Genomic DNA, 24,146 nt, shown 5'->3' on the forward strand with positions numbered 1-24,146 from the left:
CAGGATAATGGGTACAAACATACAGTTAGATAGAAGGTGTAAGTTCTAATGTTCAATAGCACAGAGGGAAACTATAGTTAATAACAATGTATTGTGTATTTCAGGATAACTAGAAGAGAGGGCTTGAAATGCTCCCAACACATAGCAATGATAAGTGCTCAAGGTGATGGATTTCATAAATACCCTGACTTGATCCTTATACATTCTATGTGTGTAACAAAATATCACAGGTACCCCATAAATATGTACAAATACCAATTTAGAAAACCCCAAAATCTATATTCATAAACAATATGGTATTATGTAGCTGATTAGAATGAGACCTGTTATTTTCTCTGAGGTCTTTTTTTGTAGTGTTGCTTATAAACATTTACAAATTTGGGCTATTTTCTATAAACCAATTATTTAATGTGGTTAGAAATACAAGTTGTACAAAAGTAATTGCGGTTTTTGCTTTAAAAGTAATGGCAAAAACACAACCACTTTTGCACCAACCTATAGTAAATAATATTTACTACAGCTAAGATAAATTATAAGTAATAATATGATTGATTTTCATACATGGCCTTGGGGTCATATCTCATTACTTTTTGCTAAACCTTTTTCAATTTATCACAAACACGCCTATAAGGCTTAACTGATTTTTGTTATTTATATTATAATTTTATAGTATTATCTCTCCAACCTAGATCCTGATTATGGGATAAGCCAAACAGGCAGCCATCTGAAATACAAACTAGAAGAGGATTATAATGTAATAACAAATAGAAAGCATTGTGATAATTAACTGAGGTCAAGTCTCTCTAAAGTAGGACCACCCTTGAATAGATAGTAAAAAACAACAGTTCTTACAAAAATGAAACATTTTTGTTGAGTACTTTTGTCATCCAAAATTCTAAAACTGAATAGCTAAGTTATGATAAACTGCTGCTTACCGGGAAGCAGGATTAATTTTATTATCTAAAAATAAAATCCCTTAATTGCTTTCTGACAAGTTATTCAGAAAACAATAAAAGAAAACCAAACAAAAAACTGTAGACAAGCAGGAGATATTTGTTGCACTTTAAAATCTAGACTTGTTAAGTTAAAAAATCTGGATTGACATACTTTTTTCTTTTTTTGAGATGGAGTCTTGCTCTGTTGCCCAGGTTGGAGCACAGCAGTGCGATCTTGGCTCACTGCAACCTCCGCCTCCCGGGTTCAAGTGATTCTCCTGCCTTAGCCTACTGAGTAGCTGGCATTACAGGCATGTGTCACCACGCCTGGCTAATTTTTGTACTTTTAGTAGAGATGGGGTTTCACCATGTTGGCCAGGCTGGTCTCGAACTCCTGACCTCAAGTGATCTGCCTGCCTCAACCTCCCAAATTGCTGGGATTACAGGCGTGAGCAACCGTGCCTGTCCCGATATACATTTTTTAAATTAATAGGATATCAGTTTCTCCTGAACGCTACTAAATATAGCTGAAAAACATTTAAAGAATATGTCTGAAGGCCAGGCACAGGTGGCTCACGCCTGTAATCCCAGCATTTTGGGAGGCTGAGGTGAGTGGATCACTTGAGGTCTGGAGTTTGAGACCAACCTGGGCAACATGATGAAATCCCATCTATACAAAAAATACAAAAATTACCCTGGCATGGTGGTGCATGCCTGCAGTCCCAGCTACTTAGGAGGCTGAGGTGAGAGGATCGCTTGAGCCCAGGAGTCAGAGGTTGCAGTGAGCCGAGATCACACCACTGCACTCTGGCCTGTGCAAGAGAGGGAGATGCTGTCTCAAAAAGAAAAAAGAATATGTCTGATCAGGTACTTCATTACCTACTAGAACACCATATGTCACTCACTATCCAACCCTGCTTCAACTTTGAGTGTTACATATAACTGCATTTGGATCATTTGAGAACAAATGGCCTATCTATATCAGAAATGGTTAAAATGTGAGATAGAATGAAGAACTTTCATTGTATAACTCCAGATAGAAGCCATGTAAGAGGTCAATACGGTTTGGATCTGTTTCCCCGCCCAAATCTCATGTGGAATTGCAATCCCCAATGCTGGAGGTGGGGTCTGGTGAGAGGTGATTGGATCATGGGGGCAGTTTCTCATGAATGGTTCAGCACCATTACCCCCTTGGTACTGTCATGACTGTAGTGAGTGAGTGCTCATGAGATCCAGTGGTTTAAAAGTGTGTGGCACCTCCCACCTCACTCTCTCTTTCTCCTGCTCTGGCCATGTGATGTGTCTGCTCTCCCTTCACCTTCCGCCATGATTGTAAGTTTTCTAAGGCCTCTCCAGAAGCCAAGCAGATGCCACTATGCTTCCTGTATGGCCTGAAGAATTGCGAGACAGTTAAACCTATTTTCTTTAAAAATTACCCAATCTCAGGTATTTCTTTATAGCAACGAGAGAACAGATTAATACAGTACAAACTTTCTGGTAAGGCATCATTAGAAATTAATATTTTGAGATCTCCACTAAGGCTGGGGCAGATTTTTATGCTATTTGATAGAAATCAGAGAACACAATAATGGAAAAGTTTATTGTCTAAGTCAGATATACCAAATATCATACTTCCAAATAAATGCTATAAAACAGCCTTGTCAAGGAAAATTTTTCTGAAATTTTTTGGAGTCATATAAAACTCAGTACTTTATATTCTAGAAGAGCTGGAAGATTTGTATTTAGCATATGATGAATATGACTCTTTAAATGATTTTTATGGGCTAATTATTTTCTCTTCTTAGAAACTTTATAGAGTTTTATACTACCACTACCCCAGAGTAACACCAGTAAGCACAGCTGTCTGCATAGATTAGTACTGCCAGGCACAGTGGCTCATGCCTATAATCCCAGCACTTTGGGAGGCCAAGGTGGGTAAATGGCTTGAGCCCAGGAATTTGAGACCAGCCTGGGCAACATAGCAAGACCCCCATCTCTACAAAAAATACCAAAACTAGCTGGGCATGGTGGTGCACACCTGTAGTCCCAGCTACTTGGGAGGCCAAGTGATATGGTTTGACTGTGACCTCACCCAAATCTCATCTTGAATTCCCACATGTTATGGGAGGGATACAGTGGGAAGTAATTGAATCATGGGGGCAGGCCTTTCCCATGCTGTTCTTGTGATAGTGAATAGTCTCACAAAATCTGGTGGTTTTATAACGGGGAGTTTCCCTGCACAAGCTCTCTCTTTGCCTGCTGCCATCCACGTAAGATGTGATTTGCTCCTCCTTGCCTTCTGCCATGACTGTGAAGCCTCCCCAGCCACATGGAACTAATTGTAAGTCCATTAAATGTCTTTCTTTTGTAAATTGCCTGGTCTCGGTATGTCTTTGTCAGCAGTGTGAAAATGGACTAATACACCAAGGCAGGAGGATCACCTGAGCCCAGGGAAGTTGAGGCTTTGGTGAGCTGTGATTGTGCCACTGCCCTCCTGTCTGGGTGACAGATGGAGACCCTGTCTCAAAAACAACAACAATAACAACAGCAAAAACAAAACAAACAAAAAACAAAAAAAGAGATTACTACCTGCTTTTTTGTATTTTCTTCCTCAACTTTGACATTGGCCTGAATTGCAAGCTCTTCAAGTTCTTGTTTGGCAGCTTGCTCGTCCTCAGAATCTTCCTCAAATTCAGGTCCCACTTTCTTTTCAGTTTTGAGTAGTAGTTTTTCTTGAAGAACTTCTTCAAACTGAATGTGAAAAATGTTTAATTTTTCTGCCAACTGTCTTCCACACATAGTTTTGCCAGAGCCCTGGGGGCCGACAAGGCATATTCTTAATGGAGGAGCCTGTCACAGGGGGTGGGTCAGGGAGGGGTGGGATAAAGGGAGAGTGAAGGAAAAGCAGTTTTGAGTAATTTAGAACACATAAGACTTATTAACTGCCCTCCCTAAGATGGGGTAGGAATGATCACATCATGAACTCAAGGATGCTTAGATATCAGGATTTCAATTAACATAATTAGTTCCATCAACACTGGTCCTCAGGGAGCACCAACAACCATATATGATTATCTTGGTATCATATGCCAAAAGGCATTTAATAAAATAGAGTTTACTTATTTTTGTTTTTGACAAAAGTTTTAGTTAATACAGAATGGAAAGATACTTTCTTAACATAATAAAATAAATCTATCAAACAGAAAGCCCACTAATAATAAAAATTTAGAGCCTTCTCCATTTATTCCAGTAATCTCAGGACTCACATTGTATGGATCACCCACGGGATGCTGAAACTGTCAAGAACAATGGTGAGTACTGGAATGAAGCAGCAGCTAAGTCTTCTGTGATTGTGAGGAAATACTAAGAAATTAGTAGGTGACAGCAGCAAGGAGGAACGGGGCTTCTTGATATATCCGAGTAGGATAAGCCTCAAAGGGGCTGGAGTTTTTGCAAGGGGAAGGAGAAAAATTAGAATGACATGAAATTATATAGCTGCAGCCTCACACCGTACTTTTAAATCACATTTTAAACCTCTCCGTGATAAAACTACCGGATTAACACTTCACTCACCCACCAGTTAAACGTCTCGCAACTAGGGCTGTCTGGTGCTCAGACTGTATTCAGGTACCCTATGGTAGGGAAGGGAAATGTTTCTGGAAAACCCAGTTCATTTTATGCTTTGCAAAACTATGGAAATACAGTCAGGATTTCAGGATCTTATCCATATGGATTTGTGTAAAACAAGGCAATAGATCACAAACAGCAAACCAGACTAAGCGGAAATTACAGCTGAAAACAACAACAACAGAAAAGGGTAAGTGGCCACAGTCCTTAAATGACCCCCATCACCAGTGGATTGGGGCTTCTTTGTGAGGGCACAACCATCCACATACTTCAGTAGTCTCATGGGCACTATATAAAAAATTGAGGTTCATGAAAATGGCCCAAATTATACAGAAGAGCTTAGATTGTGTTCCATGTGTTCGTTTTAAGAAGGCATTGATATTATCAAAAGTAATAAGGCAATATATTGTGATGTATATATCTTGCTCCAGTAATCCTATCCCAGGGAGCTATAGCATAGCACAGTAGTAAAGTAATTCAAGAAAGCCAAAACACTTATAGCCAACTCATTTTCTATAAAAGCACCAAATACATGGAAGAAAGGATGGTCTCTTTAATATATGGTGCTGTGAAAGCTGGATATCCATATGCAGAAGAATGAAACTAGATCCTCATCTTTCACCTATACAGAAATCAACTCAAAATGGATTAAAGACCTAAATGGAAGACCTGAATATATAAAACTGCTAGAAGAAAACATTGGGGAAGTGCTACAGGACATTGGTCTGGGCAAAGATTTTTCCAGGTAAAACCTCAAAAACACAGGCAATAAAAGCAAAAATAGACACATAGGATTACATTAACCTAAAAAAAACCTCTGTATCACAAAGAAAATAACATAGTAAAGAGAAAACCTACAGAATAGGAGATAAGATTTGCAAAGTATCCATCCAACAAGGGATTAATAACCAGAATATATAAAGAACTCAAACAGCTCAGTAGCAAAAAAAAAAAAACCCAAATATTCTGATTTAACAATGGGGAAAAAAGACCTGAACAGACATTTCTCAAAAGAACACATACAAATGGACAACAGGTGTATGAAAAAATGCTCAATATCACTAATCATCAGGGAAATGCAAATCAAAACCACAGTGAGATATCATCTCACCTCAATTAGAATGGCTATTATCAAAAAGACAAAAAAAAATAGCAAATACTGATGAGGATGTGAAGAAAGGGGAACACTTGTACACTGTTGTGGAAATGTAAAGTAGGAAAGCCATTATGGAAAACAGTACGGAATTTTCTCAAAAATCTAAAAATATGAGGGGTCTTCAAAAAGTTGATGGAAAATGCATATTATGACAAAACTATGCATGGATTCACTTTTTTTTGCACCAAATAAACTCATATGAACTTGTTATAACATGTCTGAACAGGATCTAGTTTGAGGCACTAAGAAAGATAAGACATCAGTTTGAAAACAGCCCCTATCAGAGCAACATGAGTTCTGCTAAAATTGAAGTAGGAATAAACATCAAATTTATGGTGAAGCTTGAGAAGAAGAATGGTGAAATCATTGATGCTTTATGAAAGTTTCGGGGACAATGCCCTAAAGAGATCAGCAGTTTCCAAATGGACAATTTGTTTGAAAAAAGGACAAGACAATGTTGAAGATGAAGCCCGCAGTAACAGACCATCCACTTAAATTTGTGAGGAAAAAATTTGTCTTGTTTGTGGCCTAATTGACAAGGACTGATGATTAACAGCAGAAACAATAGCCAAAACACCTAGACATCTAGGTTGGCTCAGTGTACAATTTTTCTGACTGAAAAATTAAAGTTGAAAAAAGTTTCTACTCTATGATTGCCAAAACTGTTGCACCCAGATCATCTGCTGACAAAAACAGCTTTCGATGGAAATTTTAAACACATGGGATCAGAATCTTGAAGCATTTGTTTGAAGAATTGTAGAGGAGATGAAACATGGCTTTATCAGTATGATCCTGAAGACAAAGCACAATCAAAGCAATGGCTACTAAGAGGTGGCAGTGGTCCAGTCAAAGCAAAAGTGGACTGGTCAAGCACAAAGGTCTTTTTTTGAGGATCAATGCATTTTCCTTGTTGAGCTTCTGGAGGGCCAAAGAGCAATAATATCTGCTTATGATGAGAGTGCTTTGAGAAAGTCAGCCAAAGCTGTAACAGAAAAATGTCCAGGGAAGATTCACCAAAGTGTCCCTCTCCACTATAACAATGCTCCACTAAAAAATGACTATTGTATAGCCATGGTAACAATAGCCACTCAACCAATTTTAAATTGGTTTAATTAATCAGGGTAAACTCACTTCAGGGAATACATTTTTGCAATCCAACCAACCAGTGTCAGCCCTCACTCTCGAAACTCAACCAGTCAGGATGGACTTACCCCTATAACAATTCTCTGAGTGTGAACCAGTCAACAGCAGCATCACTAGAGTAATCTTACTTCCATAGATGTCAACCCACTTATGCCTCTGAAAGTTCACCAATCCCTGAATTCCACTCTTCTCCAAAATCCTGTAAAAGACCATCATCCTGCTCTGCTCTGAGAGACTAACCAGAATGACTGGCCTCACTATAGTAAGGAATTAATCTATCTGTGGGGTTTGTTTGTGTTTGTGTTTTGTTTTATTTTTATTTCAGCTAAAAAGGCAGATATTAAGTGCTGGTTTGACACAAGTCATTACTAAAGAAATCAAAATAGATAATTATTTTATGTTATATTCCAAAAAGTTGTTCTTTGAACTTAGATATTTTCTTTATATTGTAATATCAGATTGGGGATTTCACCCTTAAGTAAATTGATGGTGATTTGTAATCAGTCCCAAAAAAATCCTGTGGGAGCAATCATTAAGATAGGAATACTGTCTCACCTTCAATGGTTCTTCATGAGCCACATAATCCTCAGGATGCTCCAAAAACTTTTCTTTAGCCTCAGCACTTGAAAAGTAGTAGATCTTTTCTCGATACTTGGCTGCTTCTTCTGTGTTTCCTGGTTGCAGGATGAAGTTTTCTTTGAGGACCACCGGACAAAAGTGTTTTGTGTCTCCCAAATGCCTCTTTCTCTCCTTCATTTTATCTTCACCCTAGAAACGGTATTCAAAGTTTGGAGAACATTAAACTAAAAAAGTATTTTGATGCAGAGAATTTTTTAAAATGCTTCTTGAATAATATTTAATCTGTAGCAACTTGAAAACTATCCACAAAAAGCCAGTCCTTACATTATTTTAATTAATTAAAAATCAGTTTCTCATATATTACTCTAAGTGCACATTCTAAGTTTCTTTATTTTCATGAGGAAAATAAAGCAGCACTGAGAATGAAGGTGCCCCCAGTCCTCTACCAACATAGATGTAATGAAAAACTCCGGGATGTGTTGATGCTGGGTCATTGTGAGGTCAGTTTCTAAAATAGAATTATTCCCTAAAAGTAAAAGCTGAGTCAAGGTCACAACTTCTTACCCATGGCAAATTAAATGAGAGATGCCTCAGGATTTACTTTGGTATTAAGTGGATATATGATCAAATAATAATTTGGAAATATCCTATTTAGCTCAATTGAAAGTGTAAAATGTATTTTCATTTATGATAAAGAAAATATTGCAAAGTCCATTAAGGATTCTTTCAATTTATTTAAAGCAAGGGAAATACACTTAAAAAATGTTTTTTATGATATAAAATACATGCTTACTGTAAAAATATTCAAAACACATCACAATGTATAAAAAGTGAAAATCTCTTTTCACCTTTTTTCTTCCAGTACTATGTTAGCATTCTTAATAGTTTTATCTCCCAGACTCATTAAAAAAATCCTACCAATATGCCTATAAAAATAGATATATATTTAGGCACATATATAGTATTTTTAAAAATACAAAGGGAATACTTTACATACTTATTTACATCATACTTCTTTCCACAAAACAAGATACAACAAACTTTCTACAAAGGTGCAAAAATGAGACTAACCTTTCCTTTTACTATTCTTACTTGATATTAATATCAGAATATGCAAGCCTTGGCTGGGTGCGGGGGCTCATGCCTGTAATCCCAGCACTTTGGGAGGCCGAGGTGGGGTGGATCACATGAGGTCAGGAGTTCGAGACCAGCCTGGCCAACATGGTGAAACCCCTTCTCTACTGAAAATATAAAAACTAGCCAGGCATGGTGGCGCGTGCCTGTAATCCCAGCTATTCAGGAGGCTGAGGCAGGAGAATCACTTGAGTCCGAGAGGTGAAGGCTGCAGTGAGCCGAGATGGCACACTGCACTCCAGCCAGGGTGACAGAGTGAGACTCCATCTCAAAAAAAAAAAAAAATGCAAGCTTCAAAACGAGCTGGAAAATAATGATTTTTTTCCTATGATGTTCAAAAAATACAGGGACTTATCTAATCAGTGAAGGTGTATGTAAGAAATGACCTATAAAGCCTCCCCCATCTATTATTTTGGTTTAGCTTTTATCTTTCTTCCTAAGCCCATATTTTAGTAATTGATTTTATTTGGGGTAAAATCCTTTCAAGTCCTTATAATTTTTTTTCAGTTTTTCTTTATTTCTTCCAAAAAAAAAAGGGGGGGTACATGTGCAGAATGTGCAGGTTTGTTACATAGGTACACATGTGCCATGGTGGTTTGCTGCAACTATTGACCCATCCTCTACGTTCCTTCCTCTTACCCCCAACAGGCCCTGGTGTGTGTTATTCCCCTCTTGATGTCTATGTGTTTTCAGTGTTCAACTCCCACTTATAAGTGCGAACATGTGATTTTGGTTTTCTGTTCCTGTGTTACTTTGCTGAGGATGACGACTTCCAGCTCCATTCATGTCCCTGCAAAGGACATGATCTCATTCTTTTTTATGGCTGCATAGCATCCCATGGTGTATATATACCACATTTTCTTTATCCAGTCTATCATTGATGGGCATTTGGGTTGGTTCCATGTCTTTCCTATTGTAAATAGTGTGACAATAAACATATGTGTGCTTGTGTCTTTATAGTACAATGGTTTATATTCCTGTGGATATATACCCAGTAATGGGATTGCTGAGTCAAATGGTATTTTGGTTCTAGATCCTTGAGGAATCGCCACACTGTGTTTCAAATAATTGAACTGATTTGCACTCCCACCAACAGTGTAAAAGCATTCCTATTTCTCCACAGCCTCACCAGCATCTGTCATTTCCTGACTTTTTAATAATCGCCATTTTGGCTGGCGTGAGATGGTATCTCAGTGTGGTTTTGATTTGCATTTCTCTGATGATCAGTGATGTTGAGCTTTTTTCATGTTTGCTGCCCACATAAACGTCTTCTTTTGAGAAGTGTCTGTTCATATATTTGGACTACTTTTTGATGGGGTTGTTTGTTTTTTTTCTTGTAAATATGTTTAAGTTCAACATAAATTCTGAATATTAGACTTTTGTCAGATGGGTAGATTGCAAAAATTTTCTCCCATTCTTCAGGTTGCCTGTTCACTCTGATGATAGTTTCTTTTGCTGTGCAGAAGCTCTTTAGTTTAATTAGATCCCATTTGTCAACTGTGGCTTTTGTTGCAATTGCTTTTGGCATTTTTGTCATGAAGTCTTTGCCCATGCCTATGTCCTGAATGGTATTGCCTAGGTTTTCTTCTACGGGTTTTTATGCTTTTGGGTTATACATTTAAGTCTTTAATCCATCTTGAGTTAATTTTTGTATAAGGTGTAAGGAAAGGGTCCAGTTTCAGTTTTCTGCATACGGCTAGCCAGTTTTCCCAGCACCATTTACTGAATAGGAGATCCTTTCCTCATTGCTTGTTTTTGTCAGGTTTGTTGAAGATCAGATGGTTGTAGATATATGGTATTACTTCTGAGGTCTCTGTTCTGTTCCATTGGTCTATATGTCTGTTTTGGTACCAGTACCATGCTGTTTTGGTTACTGTAGCCTTGCAGCAAGCTTGAAGTCAGGTAGCGTGATGCCTCTAGCTTTGCTCTTTTTGCTTAGAATTGTCTTGGCTATACAGGATCTTCTTTGATTCCATATGAAATTTAAGTTAGTTTTTTCTAATTCTGTGAAAATGTCAATGGTAGTTTGATGGGAATAGCATTGAATCTATAAATTACTTTGGGTAGTATGGCCATTTTCATGATATTGATTCTTCCTATCCATGAGGATGGAAAGTTTTTCTTTGTGTCTTCTCTTATTTCCTTGAGCAGTGGTTTGTAGTTCTCCTTGAAGAGGTCCTTCATATCCCTTGTTAGCTGTATTCCTAGGTATTTTATTCTCTTTGTAGTGATTGTGAATGGAAGTTCATTCATGATTTGGCTCTCTGCTTGCCTATTGTTGGTGTAAAGGAATGCCTGTGATTTATGAACATTGATTTTGTATCCTGAGACTTTGCTGAAGTTGCTTATCAGTTCAAGACATTTTTGGGCTGAAATAATGGGGTATTCTAGATATAAAATCGTGTCATCTGCAAGCAGAGACAACTTGACTTCCTCTCTTCCTATTTGAATACCCTTTATTTCTTTATCTTGCCTGATTGTCCTGGCCAGAACGTCCAATACTATGTTGAATGGGAGTGGTGAGAGAAGGTATCCTTGTCTTGCACTGGTTTTCAAAGGGAACGCTTCCAGCTCTTGCCCATTCAATATGATATTGGCTGTGGGTTTGTCATAAATAGCTCTTATTTTGAGATATGTTCCATCAATACCTAGTTTATTGAGAGTTTTTAACATGAAGTGATGTTAAATTTTATCAAAGGCCTTTTCTGCATCTATTAAGATAATCATGTGGTTTTTGTCTTTGGTTCTGTTTATGTGATGGATTATGTTTATTGACTTGTGTATGTTGAACCAGCCTTGCATCCCAGGGATGAAGCCAACTTGATCACGGTGTTTAAGTTTTTTGATGCACTGCTGGATTCTGTTTGACAGTATCTTATTGAGGATTTTTGAATTGGTGTTCATCAGGGATATTGGCTGAAGCTTTCTTTTTTTGTTGTGTCTCTGCCAGGTTTTGGTATCAGGCTGATGCTTCATAAAATGAATTAGGGAGGAGTCTCTCCTTTTCAGTTGTTTGGAATAGTTTCAGAAGTAATGGTACCAGCTCCTCTTTGTATTTCTGGTATAATTCAGCTGTGAATCCATCTGATCCTGGGCTTTTTATGCTTGGTAGGCTATTAATTACCTCCTCAATTTCAGAACTTGTTATTGGTCTACTCAGGGATTCAACTTCTTCCTGATTCAGTCTTGGGAGGGTGTATGTGTCCAGGAATTTATTCATTTCTTCTAGATTTTCTAGTTTATTTGCATAGAGGTGTTAATATTCCCTGATGGCAGTTGGTATTTCTTTTCTTTCTTTCTTTTTTTTTTTTTTTTTGGAGAAAAAGTCTCATTCTGTAGCCCAGGATGGAGTGCAATGGTGTGATCTCTGCTCACTGCAACCTCCACCTCCCAGGCTCAAGCTATTCTCCTGTCTCAGCCTCTCGAGTAGCTGGGATTACAGACGTGCACCACCATGCCCAGATAATTTTTGTATTTTCAGTACAGACAGGGTTTCGCTATGTTAGCCAGGCTTGTCTCAAACTCCTGACCTCAGGTGATCTGCCCGCCTTGGCCTCCCAAAGTGCTGGGAGTGCAGGCATGAGCCACCGCACCCGGCCCAGCAGTTTGTATTTCTGTGGGATCAGTGGTGATATCCCCTTTATCATTTGTTATTGTGTCTATCTGATTCCTCTCTCTCAATAGTCTAGCTAGTGGTCTATCTGTTTTGTTAATTTTTTAAAAAACCAACTCCTGGATTCATTGGTATTTCGGAAGGTTTTTTTGTGTCCCTATCTCCTTCAATTCTTCTCTTATCTTAGTTATTTCTTGTCTTCTGCTAGCTTTTGGATTAGTTTGCTCATGCTTCTCTAGCTCTCTTCATTGTGATGTTAGGGTGTCGATTTGAGATCTTTCTAGCTTTCTGATGTGGGCATTTAGTGCTATAAATTTCCCTCTTAACACTGCTTTAGCTGTGTCCCAGAGATTCTTGTACATTGTCTCTTTGTTCTCATTGGTTTCAAAGAACTTCTTGATTTCTGCCTTATTTCATTATTTATCCAGCAATCATTCAGGAGCAGGTTGTTCAATTTCCATGAAATTGTGTGATTTTGAATGAGTTTCTTAATCCTGAGTCTTAATTTGCTTGCACTGTGGTCTGAGAGACTGTTTGTTATGATTTCAGTTCTTCTGCATTTGCTGAGGAGTGTTTTACTTCCAATTATGTGTTTGATTTTAAAATAAGTGCCATGTGGCACTGAGAAGAATATATATTCTATTGATTTGGGGTATCGAGTTCTGTAGATGTCAACTAGGTCCACTTGATCCAGAGTTGAGTTCAAGTCCTGAATATCCTCATTAATTTTCTGTCTCAATGATCTAATACTGACAATGGGGTGTTAAAGTCTCCCACTATTATTGTGTGGGGTTCTAAGTCTCTTTGTAGGTCTCTAAGAACTTGTTTTATGAATCTGGCTGCTCTTGTATTGGGTGCATATATGTTCAGAATAGTTAGCTCTTCTTGTTGAATTGTTCCCTTTACCATTATATAGTCTCCTTCTTTGTCTTTTTTGATCTTTAATGGTTTCAAGTCCGTTTGGTCAGAGACTAAGATTGTGACCCCTGCTTTTTTTGGCTTTCCATTTGTTTGGTAAATTTTCTTCCATCCCTTTATTTTGAGCCTGTGTGTATCTTTGCATGTGAGATGAGTCTCTTGAAGACAGCATACCAATAGATTGTGGTTCTTTATCTAGCTTGCCATTCTGTACATTTGAATTGGGGCATTTAGCCCATTTACATTTAAGGTTAGTATAGATATGTGTGACTCTGATCCTGTCATCATGATGCTATTTGCTTATTTTGCACACTAGTTGATGCAGTTTCTTTGTAGTGTCACTGGTCTTTATATTTTGGTGTATTTTTGCAGTGACTGGTACCAGTTTTTCCTTTCCAGTACATATTTAGTGCTTCTTTCAGGAGCTCTTGCAGGGCAGGCCTGGAGGTAATGAAATCCCTCAGCATTTGCTTGTCTGGAAAGGATTTTATTTCTCCTTTGCTTATGAAGCTTAGTTTGGCTGGATATGAAATTCTGGGTTGAAAATTCTTTAAGAATGTTGAATATTGGCCCCCAGTCTCTTATGGTTTGTAAAGTTTCTGCTGAGAGGTCCACTGTTAGTCTGATGGGCTTCCCTTTGTATGTTACCTGACCTTTCTCTCTGGCTGCCCTTAACAGTTTTTCCTTCATTTCAACCTTGGAGAATCTGATGATTATGTGTTTTGGGGTTGATCTCATGGAGTATCTTAATGGTGTTCTCTGTATTTCCTGAATTTGAATGTTGGCCTGTCTCACTAGATTGAGGAAGTTCTCCTGGATAATATCCTGAAGTGTGTTTTCCAGCTTGTTTCCATTCTCCCTGTCTCCTTCTGGTACTCTAATCAATTGTAGGTTTGGTCTTTTTATGAAGTCCCGTATTTCTTGGAGGCTTTGTTCATTCATTTTCATTCTTTTTTCTCTATTGTTGTCTGCATGTCTTATTTCAGTAAGGTGTTCTTCAAACTCCAATATCCTTTCTTCTGCTTGGTCAATTCAACCGTTGACACTTGTGTATGCTTCACAAAGTTCTCATGCTGTGTTTTTCAGCTCCATCAGGTCATTTATGTTCCTCTCTAAACTGATTATTCTAGTTAGCAATTGCTCCAACCTTTTATCAAGGTTAACATGCTCCTTTAACTCATCTTAATTTTTTATTACCTATCTTCTGAAGCCTACTTCTGTCAGTTCATCCATCTGATCCTCCATCCATTTCTGTGCCCTTGGTGGAGAAACACTGCAATCATTTGGAGGAGAAGATGCACTCTGACCTTTTGGGTTTTTAGCATTTTTTCACTGATTCTTTCTATCTTCGTGAGTTTGTCAAGTTTCAGTCTTTGAGGCTGCTGACCCTTGGATGGGGTTTTTGTGGGGGCCTTTTTGTTGTTGTTGATGCTGTTGTTGTCACTTTCTACTTGTTTGTTTTTCTTTCAATAGTCAGGTCCCTCTTCTGTAGGGCTGCTGCAGTTTGCTGGGGGTTCACTTCAGACACTACTCATCTGATTTGCCCCCGTGCCTGAAGATGTTACTCGAGAGGGCTAGAGAGCAGCAAAGATGGGTGCCTGCTCCTTCTCCTGGGACTTTTGACCTTGAACACCAACCTGATGCCAGTAGGATCGCTCCTGTATAGAATGTCTAACAACCCCTGTTAGAGGGTCTCACCCAGTTGGGTGGCACAGGGAGCCAGACCCATTTAAAGAAGCACTTTGTCCCTTGGTGGAGAGGGTATGTTTTGCTGAAGGGAAACCCACTCATCTGGGCTGCCTGGATTCCTCAGAACTACCAAGAGGAGAGGCTAAGTCTGCTGGTTTGCAGAGACTGCAGTCACCCCTCCTCCTATGTTGATGAATTACTGAATGGTTTCCAATTTGGAGCTATTACAAATAAAGCTGCTGTGACCACTCATCAAGTCTTTGAATGGGCATGTGCTCTCCTTTCTCTGGGATAAATTCCTAGGAGTGGAAGGACTGGGTGCTATGGTAGGTGTATATTTATCTGTTTAAGAAATTGCCAAACTGTTTTCCAAAGTGGTCGTACCAAGTTATATTCCCACGAGCAGTATATAAGAGTTCAAGTTATTCTGCATCCTAGCTAACACTTGGTATGGTCAGTCTTTGATTTTAGGCATTCTAATCACTATCTAATAGTGTCTCATTGTGATTTTAATTTTTACTTCCTTAATGACTAATGCGGTTGAACATCTTTTCATGTACCTATTAGCCATCTGTATATTTTATTTGGTGAAGTATCTGGTGTCTGTTAAAATCTTTTGCCCATTAAAAAAATGGGTTGTTTTCTCATTGAGTATTAAGAGTTCTTTATCTATTCTGGATATAAGGACTTGCATCAGATTTGTGATTTGCAAATATTTTATCCAAGTTTGTCTTTTCATTCTCTTAATAGTGTTTTTTTAAAAATAGTTTAGTTCTTACTTTTGACGAAGGCCAATTTATCATTCTTTTTCTTTATGGATTCTGCTTTTGGTGTCATGTCTAAGAAATTTTTGCCTAATCCAAGGTCTCAAAGATTCTCTCTTATGTTTCTTCCAGAAGTTTTGTAATGTACATTTAGGCCTATAATACATTCTAAGTTAGTTTTTGTATATCATGTGAGGTTTGGTTCAAAGTTCATTATTTTGCATATAGATCTCCAATTGTTCCAGCACTATTTATTAAAACTACTGCCCTTTCTCCACTAAATTGCCTCTGTAGATTTGTCAATAATCAATTGTCCATATATGTGTGGCTCTATATCTGGACTCCCTTGTGTTCTATTAATCTGTTTGCTGTTTTGTGCCAATGACACTATTTTGATAGCTATAACTTTATAATTAATCTTGAAATCAAATGTATTAATTCTCTTACTTGGTTATTCTTTCTAAAATTTGTTTTCATTATTTTAAGTACTCTGGATTTTCAAATGAATGTTAGGATCAATCTATAAGTTTCTACCAAACAGTCTGCTGGGTTTTTAATTTTGATTACATGGAATCTGTAGATAAATTTGGGGAGAATTGATATAATAATATTAAGTCTTCTGACCTATGAACATGGTATATTTACTTTTTTTTTTTTTGAGATGGAGCCTTGCTCTGTCACCTAGGCTGGGGTGTGGTGGCACAATCTTGGCTCACTGCCCAAGATCAAATGATTTTCGTGTCTCAGCATTGCCAGCAGCTGGGATTACAGGCATACACCACCACGCCCGGCTAATTTTTATATTTTCAGTAGAGAGGGGGGTTCGCCATGTTGGCTAAGCTGCCTCGAACTCCTGACCTCAAGTGATCCGCCTGACTCGGCCTCCCAAAGTGCTAGGATTACAGACGTGAGCCACCATACTCAGCCACGGTATATCTATCTGTTTTTTTTTTTTTGAGATGGGGTCTCGCTCTGTCGCCCAGGCGGAGTGCAGTGGCACGATCTCGGCTCACTGCAAGCTCTGCCTCCTGGGTTCACGCCATTCTCCTGCCTCAGCCTCCCGAGTAGCTGGGACTACAGGCGCCTGCCACCTCGCCCGGCTAATTTTTTGTATTTTTAGTAGAGATGGGGTTTCACCGTGTTAGCCAGGATGGTCTTGATCTCCTGACCTCGTGATCTGCCCGCCTTGGCCTCCCAAAGTGCTGGGATTACAGGCATGAGCCACTGCGCCCGGCCTGGTATATCTATCTGTCCATTTATGTAGGCTTTCTTCAATTTGTCTCAGCACAGTTTTGTAGTTTTTAGTGTATTGTTCCTGGATCTTTTGCTAAATTTATCCCTTCATATTACATATTCTTGATCCTATTTTGAAAGGCATTTAAAAATCAATTTCTGATTGTCTATTGCTTACACATAGAAATAAAATTGGTTTTTGAATACTGATTTTATGTCCTGAAACTTTGCTAAATTCAATTATTAGTAGCTTTTTTTTTGTCGATTCCATTGGCTTTTCCACATAGATGTATTAATTTCATAATGCTGCTTAACAAATTACCACAAATATAGTGGCTTAAAACAACAAACATGTATTTTCTTACAGTTTTGGAGATCAGAATCCCAGAGAATTTTATGGGGCTACTGTGAATTTGTTGGCAGGGTTAATTCTTTCTGGAGGCCTCAGGAGAGAATCCATTCCTGCTTCTCCACTTCTAGGGTTGGCTCATGGTCCTTTTCTCTATCTTCAAAGCCGGCTTAAAAGCACCTTCTCTCTGACTTCCTGTCTTCCTCTTACAAGGACCTTTGTGATTACATTGGTCCACGTGGATAATCCATGATAACTCCCTCATCTCAGGATCCTTAATTTAGTCATATCTGCAAAATCCTTTTTGCCATATAAGGTAACATTCACAGGTGTCAATTCACAGCTTAGGACATGAACTTCTTTGGCGTGCCATTATTCAGCCTATCACAATAGAAAATCTTATCTCCTACATATAAAGATATTTGCATCTTTCTTTTTCAATCTGAATGCCTTTTATTTCTTTTCCTTGTCTGAATGCAGTAACCAAACCTTCAGTATAGCGTTGAATAGAAGTGGTGAGAATGAACATCCTTTCCTTGTCCTGATCTTAGGAAAAAAGCATTCAGCCTTTTACCCTTAAGTATGACATTAGCTGTTAGAGACTTTCTGTGGATACCCTTTATCAAGCTAAGGAAGTTCCCTTCATTTTTTTTTCTTACCAGTAATAGATTTTGAATTTTGTCAAATGCTTTTTCCATATCTATTGAGGTGATCATGTTTTTTCCCCTCAGTTTGTTAATATGATGAATTACATTGATTGCTTTTCAAACGTTAAACTAACCTTGAATTTCCAAGATAAGCCCCACTTGGTCACGGTGTATTATTCTTTTTGTGTATTTTTGGATTTGATTTGCTAAAATTTTGTTAAGAATGTCTATATCTATGTTAATGAGTGATGTTAGACTGCAGTTTGTTTTTCTTTCCTTGCTTTTAATGTCTTTGGTTTTGGTATCAGAATAATGCTGATCTCATAGAATGACTAGGAAGTATTCTCTCCTCTTCAATTTTCTGGAACAGTTTGTATAGAATTGGTTTTCTTTCTTTCTTCAAGATTTGGCAGAATTCATCAGGGAAGCCACCTGTGTCTGGCTGCTTTCTTTCAGCTTTTGTATGTCTAACAGAGTCTTCAGTTTGCCTTTGTTTTAATTTTTTTATTTTTATTTTTTGAGACAGAGTCTCACTTTGTTGCCTAGGCTGGAGTGCAATGGCATGATCTCACTGCAACCTCCAGCTCCCAGGTTCAAGCGATTCTCCTGCCCCAGCCTCCTGAGTAGCTGGGATTACAGGTGCGCATGACCACACCTGGCTAATTTTTGTATTTTTAGTAGAGACGGGGTTTCACCATGTTGGTCAGGCTGGTCTTGAACTCCTGACCTCATGATCCGCCTGCCTTGGCTTCCCAAAGTGCTGGGATTACAGGCGTGAGCCACCATGCCCAGCTTGCCTTTGTTTTTAAAAGAGAGTTTCAGTGGACTTAGAATCCTAGGTTGACAGTTTATTTTATGTTTCGTTTTGTTTTGTTTTAGACAGGGTCTCACTCTGTTGCCCAGGCTGGAGTGCAGAGGTGTGATCTCAGCTCACTGATGCCTCGACCTCCTGGGCTCGGGCGATCCTCCCACCTGTCTCCTGAGTAGCTAGGACTACAGGTGTGCACCACCATGCCTGGTTAATTTTTGTATTTTTTGTAGAGATGGGGTTTCGCCATGTTGCCCAGGCTGGTCTTGAACTCCTGAGCTGAAGCGATGTGCCTGCCTTGGCCTCCCAAAGTGCTGGGATTACAGGCATGAGCCACCGTGCCAGGCTGACATTTTTTTTCCCTTCAATACATTAAAGATGTTGCTCCACTCTCTTCTTGCATTGTTTTTGATGAGAAATATGCTGTTATCCTTATCTTTGTTCCTGTGTATGTGGCATATGTTTTCTCCTTTATTTTTAAAACTGTTTTTGAGCAATTTGAATAATATGATGTACTTGGTGCTATTATAATATTTTCTTCATGTTTCTTGTGCTTGAGCATATTTATTTATTGGGCATATTGAATCTGAGAGTTTGTAATTTTTTTCAAAATTTAGAAAAAACTTGGCCATTTTCTCTTCAATCCCCCTCACACATACTTTTTGTAGATCTGAACTATATGTACACGTTGAGCATCCCTAATCCCCAAATCTGAAATTTGGAATGCTCTAAACTCTGAAACTTCTTGAGCAGTGATCTGACACTCAAAGAAAATGCTTACTGTAGCATTTTGGATTTCAGATTAAAAATGCTCAACTGGTATGTATTGTGCAAATATTCAAGAATCTGAAAAAGTCTAAAATCAGAAACACTTCTGGTCCCAAGCATTCTGTATAATAGGCTGCTTGAAGTTGTCCCACAGATCACTGATGCTCTTCTCATTTTTTTTCAGAATCTTTTTCCTCTGTTGTTTCATTTTGGATAGTTTCTATTGCTATTTCTCTTGCAGTGGCTAAACTATGGTCATACCATTAATGTATATTTCATTTCATATATTGTACTTTTCAATCTTAAAAGTTCAACTTAGGTATTTATTATATCTTCTATATCTCTGTTTAACTTTTTGAAAATATAGAATAACAACTGTTTTACCGTCCTTGTCATCTAAGAACACCTTCGTCAGTTCTGAATCCATTTCAGTTGATTACTTTTTCTCCTCATTGTGAGTCATATTTTTCTGCCTGTTTGCAGGTCACACAATCCTTCAGTGACTGCTAGAATTTTACTTTATATTCCCATAAATATTCTTGAGCATTGCTCTTGGACACAGTTAAATTACTTGGAAGCAGTTTGATCCTTTTGGCTCTTGCTTTTTGATGGGGGGGCCAAAGTTTCATTTATGCTAGGTCTAGTTATTCCCCATTCCTAAGGCTAGGCTCTTGTTAGTACCCTACCCAATGCTCTGTGAATTGGGAGGGTTTTTTAAATATTATTAATGAAGACTATACTTTAAAATATAAGCTTTGAGTATTACAGCCGGCCTGATAATTGTCTGCAGATACCAGAGACCATTTTATGGTGCACCAGAGTGGGACACAGAAGAACAACAGCAGACATGGCAGAGGATGGATGATGAAAGAAAAGAATCTGAATCTGAGTGGGACAAAACCCGCATCCTTTAGCCATCCCAAAGAAAGGCTCTCCAGTTCCTTAGTGATAAAGTACTAAAAGCTGTTATCAGAATCACACTACATATTGTTTGTTGTTTGACACATATATATTTGGGTTTAAGTCAGGCAACTTAACCCAGTTAATCACAAGTCTATGTTTATATAACTTAATAATATTACTTTTTACTTATAAAGCTTCAAATGAAAAGAACTGCTTCCTGTTTCATTACTGATAGATGTCTGAACTGGGCAGCTATCAAATGAGAATGGCTGTCCAAATTCTGATGCCAAGGGAGTGGATGGGGCCTGAATATGGGTTGCTCCTAATTGAGAACACTGCACATTATTATCATGCAAGCAGCCTCTTTTACTTACAACAACCACTTCTGCTAAATTTATAAAATATTTATGTATTTAAAACTTAAACTTTTTTTTCCATGCAAAATAGTTTCCTTTTATCTTTTCATGAGTCTTTTTTCATACTACATAGCCTGGAATTTCAGGGGGGTCAAGTGAAGCTGAGGCAGAGGGAGAATGTGTGTGCAAATGAGAATGCCTGTTCACTTGGGGTCCAAAAGTGGTAGTTACCACTCTTATTTGCATATTTTCAATGACTTCACAAATGAGAATGAGTAGAAATAAAAGAATCATGCCTCTTCCTCTTCCTCTTCCTCTAGCTCCTCATCAACCTCTGCTTCAGTCTGGTAGTCTTCTGTTTCTTCCTCATAATCTTCCCCAGTTAACTCCCATGCAGTATATTGAAATGGTTCTGGAGAAAAAGAGAATCATTGGGGAAAATATTTTTAGTAAAAAAGGTTATTAGCATATTACTATAGTCAAATGTTGGGAAAATTAATTATTATTATTATTAGTCTCTTAGATTAAATATGTATGCAAATAGGCCTTTATAAGTTCCTTACGTGACAACTGGCCGGTATGGCCAGAGGTGTTTGGGCCACATAGCTGTTCTGACTGGTCAGGACCTGCACAGTGATAGTTGCTAAGTATTTTATACATCAGCCTTGGATATATTGAACGTTTACTTCATAAACCATCAAAGAAGGCTTTCAAGTTTCAAAATGCTTCTAATACTATCACCTGCTGTTGATAATAAATGTTATGATTAAAGCCCTTACTTTCCATAGTCTCAACCACTTCTTGAAGTAATTCCTGTGGAGTTCTGTCAGCAATCTCCAAGTTTAAAATTTTAATGTAAGCCTCACTAATTGTTGCTTCTAGCTGTTTCCAGAGGATGATGAAAGAACCAATCTTCTCTTTAAATGGCTCCATTTCGGGAACATCAGGATAAGAGTCTTCTGGAAACTCAGGTAGTACAACTTTGGAGTAAAAGACAAAGGAAAGAAAAAAGGGGCTTTAAATATCCTATCTTTAGCCATATTGCCAAAATAGCTTATACTTTGTAATTTTTTTAAACAGTTAAAAAATAATATTCTAAGCAACAATATACATTCATAAATTCATAATTTAATTATGCTTTGTTCTTATATTTGCTGTAGATGTATATTTACCTGTTACTAAAACTCAAGCTTTTGGATAATTAACATGAGTTTCTTAAGGAAACTTTAACGGTTAATAAAAAATGTATAAAACAAATTTGTGTAAAAACCAGTGTTATAATCTGGTTTGATACACTTTTAATGGAGTAAGCCAAATATTTATGTATGTCAATTAGCATACAACATAGAAAGAAATAAGTATGAAGCACCTACTATGCCTAAAATTAGGGACCCTTTGTAAGAAAATATGAAAAGTACTTTTATGCAAGAACTACTTTCATTTTACAGTCTAACCTGTTTCAGATAATTTTTCAATTTCCAGGCCCTCTTTGGATCCTTTTGGGATTTCTGTTTCCACTGTAGTTTCCTCGATAGGCTCAGATACTTAAGAAAGAAATCTAATAGTTAGTGTTTAAATTTGAAAACATTATTCCTTTATGAAAGTTTTGGCACAAAGAACATTTCAAAATATAGCTTAAATTGTATATGAAATGTCTAATAGAAAGCAAAGTTCTTGTTAGGGAAAGAATGGCATAAGAATACATAATAAAAAAGGCAGAAAATAAAGAATATTCTTAAACACATAAAAGGACATGGACTAGAATAATAATTGACACATGGCACATACAATTCTGGCTGATAATTTGTTAAATATTAATCAAACTTCTTTTAATTTGGCAGTAGACTAACAATGCCTGATATTCCTTTTAATTTCTTATTAAAAATACCCATGAAGCCAGGCATAGTGAATTGTGCCTGTAATCCTAGCCTTTGGGAGGCAGAGGTGGGAGAATCACTTAAGGCCAGGAGTTCAAGACCAGCCTAGGCAACACAGCAAGACCACATCCCTACAAAAAATAAAAATTAGCCAGGCATGGTGGCTCACACCTGTGGTCCTAGCTACATGGGAGGCTGAGGTGGGAAGATCACTTGATCCCAGGAGTTCAAGTTACAGGGAGCTATGATCGTGCCACTGCACACCAGTCTGGGTGACAGAGCAAGACACGATCTCTTTAAAAAAAAAATAATTTTCAAGAAGGTACACCAAAAAAGACCACAAAGTGTCAGTGAGAGATGATGATATTGCAAAGTCCCAGCTGTAGGTGTAGGCATGGAGAGATTTAAGAGAATCTCAACTAATTTCACGGTTGAAGATATAGGTTGAAAACTGTTTTCCTGAAGGATGTTAAGACATGCTGCACATACAGATCCAGCAGAGGTAGTTTCAGGGAAGGCAGGACTAATTATCTGTCTTTTCATCCTAGTCTGCTCCTAGTTCTGAAACACAAGTTTTGCATAGACAAAAGTACATATATCTATATGCATATATACGTATGTATATACACACACACATTCTGCAACACGGTGGAAACTGTCTTCTGAGTTAGCTAAAATAATACTTGGGTCCTCTTTCAACAGGATCTATAATGTTTAATACTCAATAGAGCAGGAAGTAGAAGGGGACAAGCCTGGGGCTGGTCTGGTGGTGGCATGTTTAACTGTAGGTTGCTCAATTAAGAAAATCATTATAAACCATGGAAGAGAAAAGAACACCAAGAATATACAGATAATTCTACAATGCCTTAGCTTCTCTGGCTTAATCAAAGACTGCAATAGTTGGGGGTGAAGATCTAGCCTCAGTCTAGAAGAGCCATACAAGATGAGTACTTACTAAATATTACAACTTGAACTAGGTTGATTTGCATTAACCTATATCAGATATAACAGGTCTATATCTGAGAATGCCAGGCAAGAAGTCTAAGTGAAAAGTACACGTGTGTGGGAGTCAGGGTAGGGGGACAGAGTTCTTATAAATACTCTACCTACCCTTCCTGTTGGTAAATGCAAGAGTTGGATATATTCTGCTTCATCCAAGAATAAGTCCACAAAAACAACAAAAACAAAATCGACGAAGCAAAAGAGAGTATTGATTCAAAGATTCAGATGAAAATTTTACTTCTGAAGACAATTTCTTATATAAAGCAGAGTAAATTTTACAAGATGTATGCTTGGAGTACTAAAAAACACAAGAGAACAACTGAGTCTATGAAATAAAAATCATGAGGCATAAAGATAGATTAAAATAAAGGCAGAAATACAGGAAAGGTAACTGAAATAAGAAAACAATGCAAGGAAATCTAAAATGCAATAGTAGAGTTAACATATGCATTGGGAATGTTCTTACTTACAAGTGGAAGCTAGGCCATGGGTATGCAAAGGCATACAGAGTGGTATAATGGACATTGGAGACTCAGAAGGGAGCAGGGTAAGAGGGGAGTGAGGGATGAAAAACCACCTATAGGGATGAAGAAACTCACTCAAAACCACTCAACTACATGGAAACTGAACAACCTGCTCCTGAAT

General features: G+C 37.9%; 1 protein-coding gene across 2 annotated transcripts in view; it reads right to left on the reverse strand.

The window, feature by feature from the left end:
• AK9 (adenylate kinase 9) overlaps positions 1-24,146 on the reverse strand; it is a 199,535-nt gene that overhangs the window by 49,452 nt on the left and 125,937 nt on the right. For both annotated transcript variants that reach the window (XM_057302574.2, XM_055114038.2), the window contains exons 22-26: positions 22,077-22,166; positions 21,402-21,602; positions 20,919-21,034; positions 7,417-7,629; positions 3,525-3,785 (exon numbers count right to left, since the gene is read on the reverse strand). In XM_057302574.2, the coding sequence (XP_057158557.2) occupies positions 3,525-3,785; positions 7,417-7,629; positions 20,919-21,034; positions 21,402-21,602; positions 22,077-22,166 (881 nt within the window). The remainder of the gene's footprint in view (positions 1-3,524; positions 3,786-7,416; positions 7,630-20,918; positions 21,035-21,401; positions 21,603-22,076; positions 22,167-24,146) is intronic.

The sequence above is a fragment of the Pan paniscus genome, chromosome 5, assembly GCF_029289425.2.
Source record: "Pan paniscus chromosome 5, NHGRI_mPanPan1-v2.0_pri, whole genome shotgun sequence".
Lineage (NCBI taxonomy): Eukaryota > Metazoa > Chordata > Mammalia > Primates > Hominidae > Pan > Pan paniscus.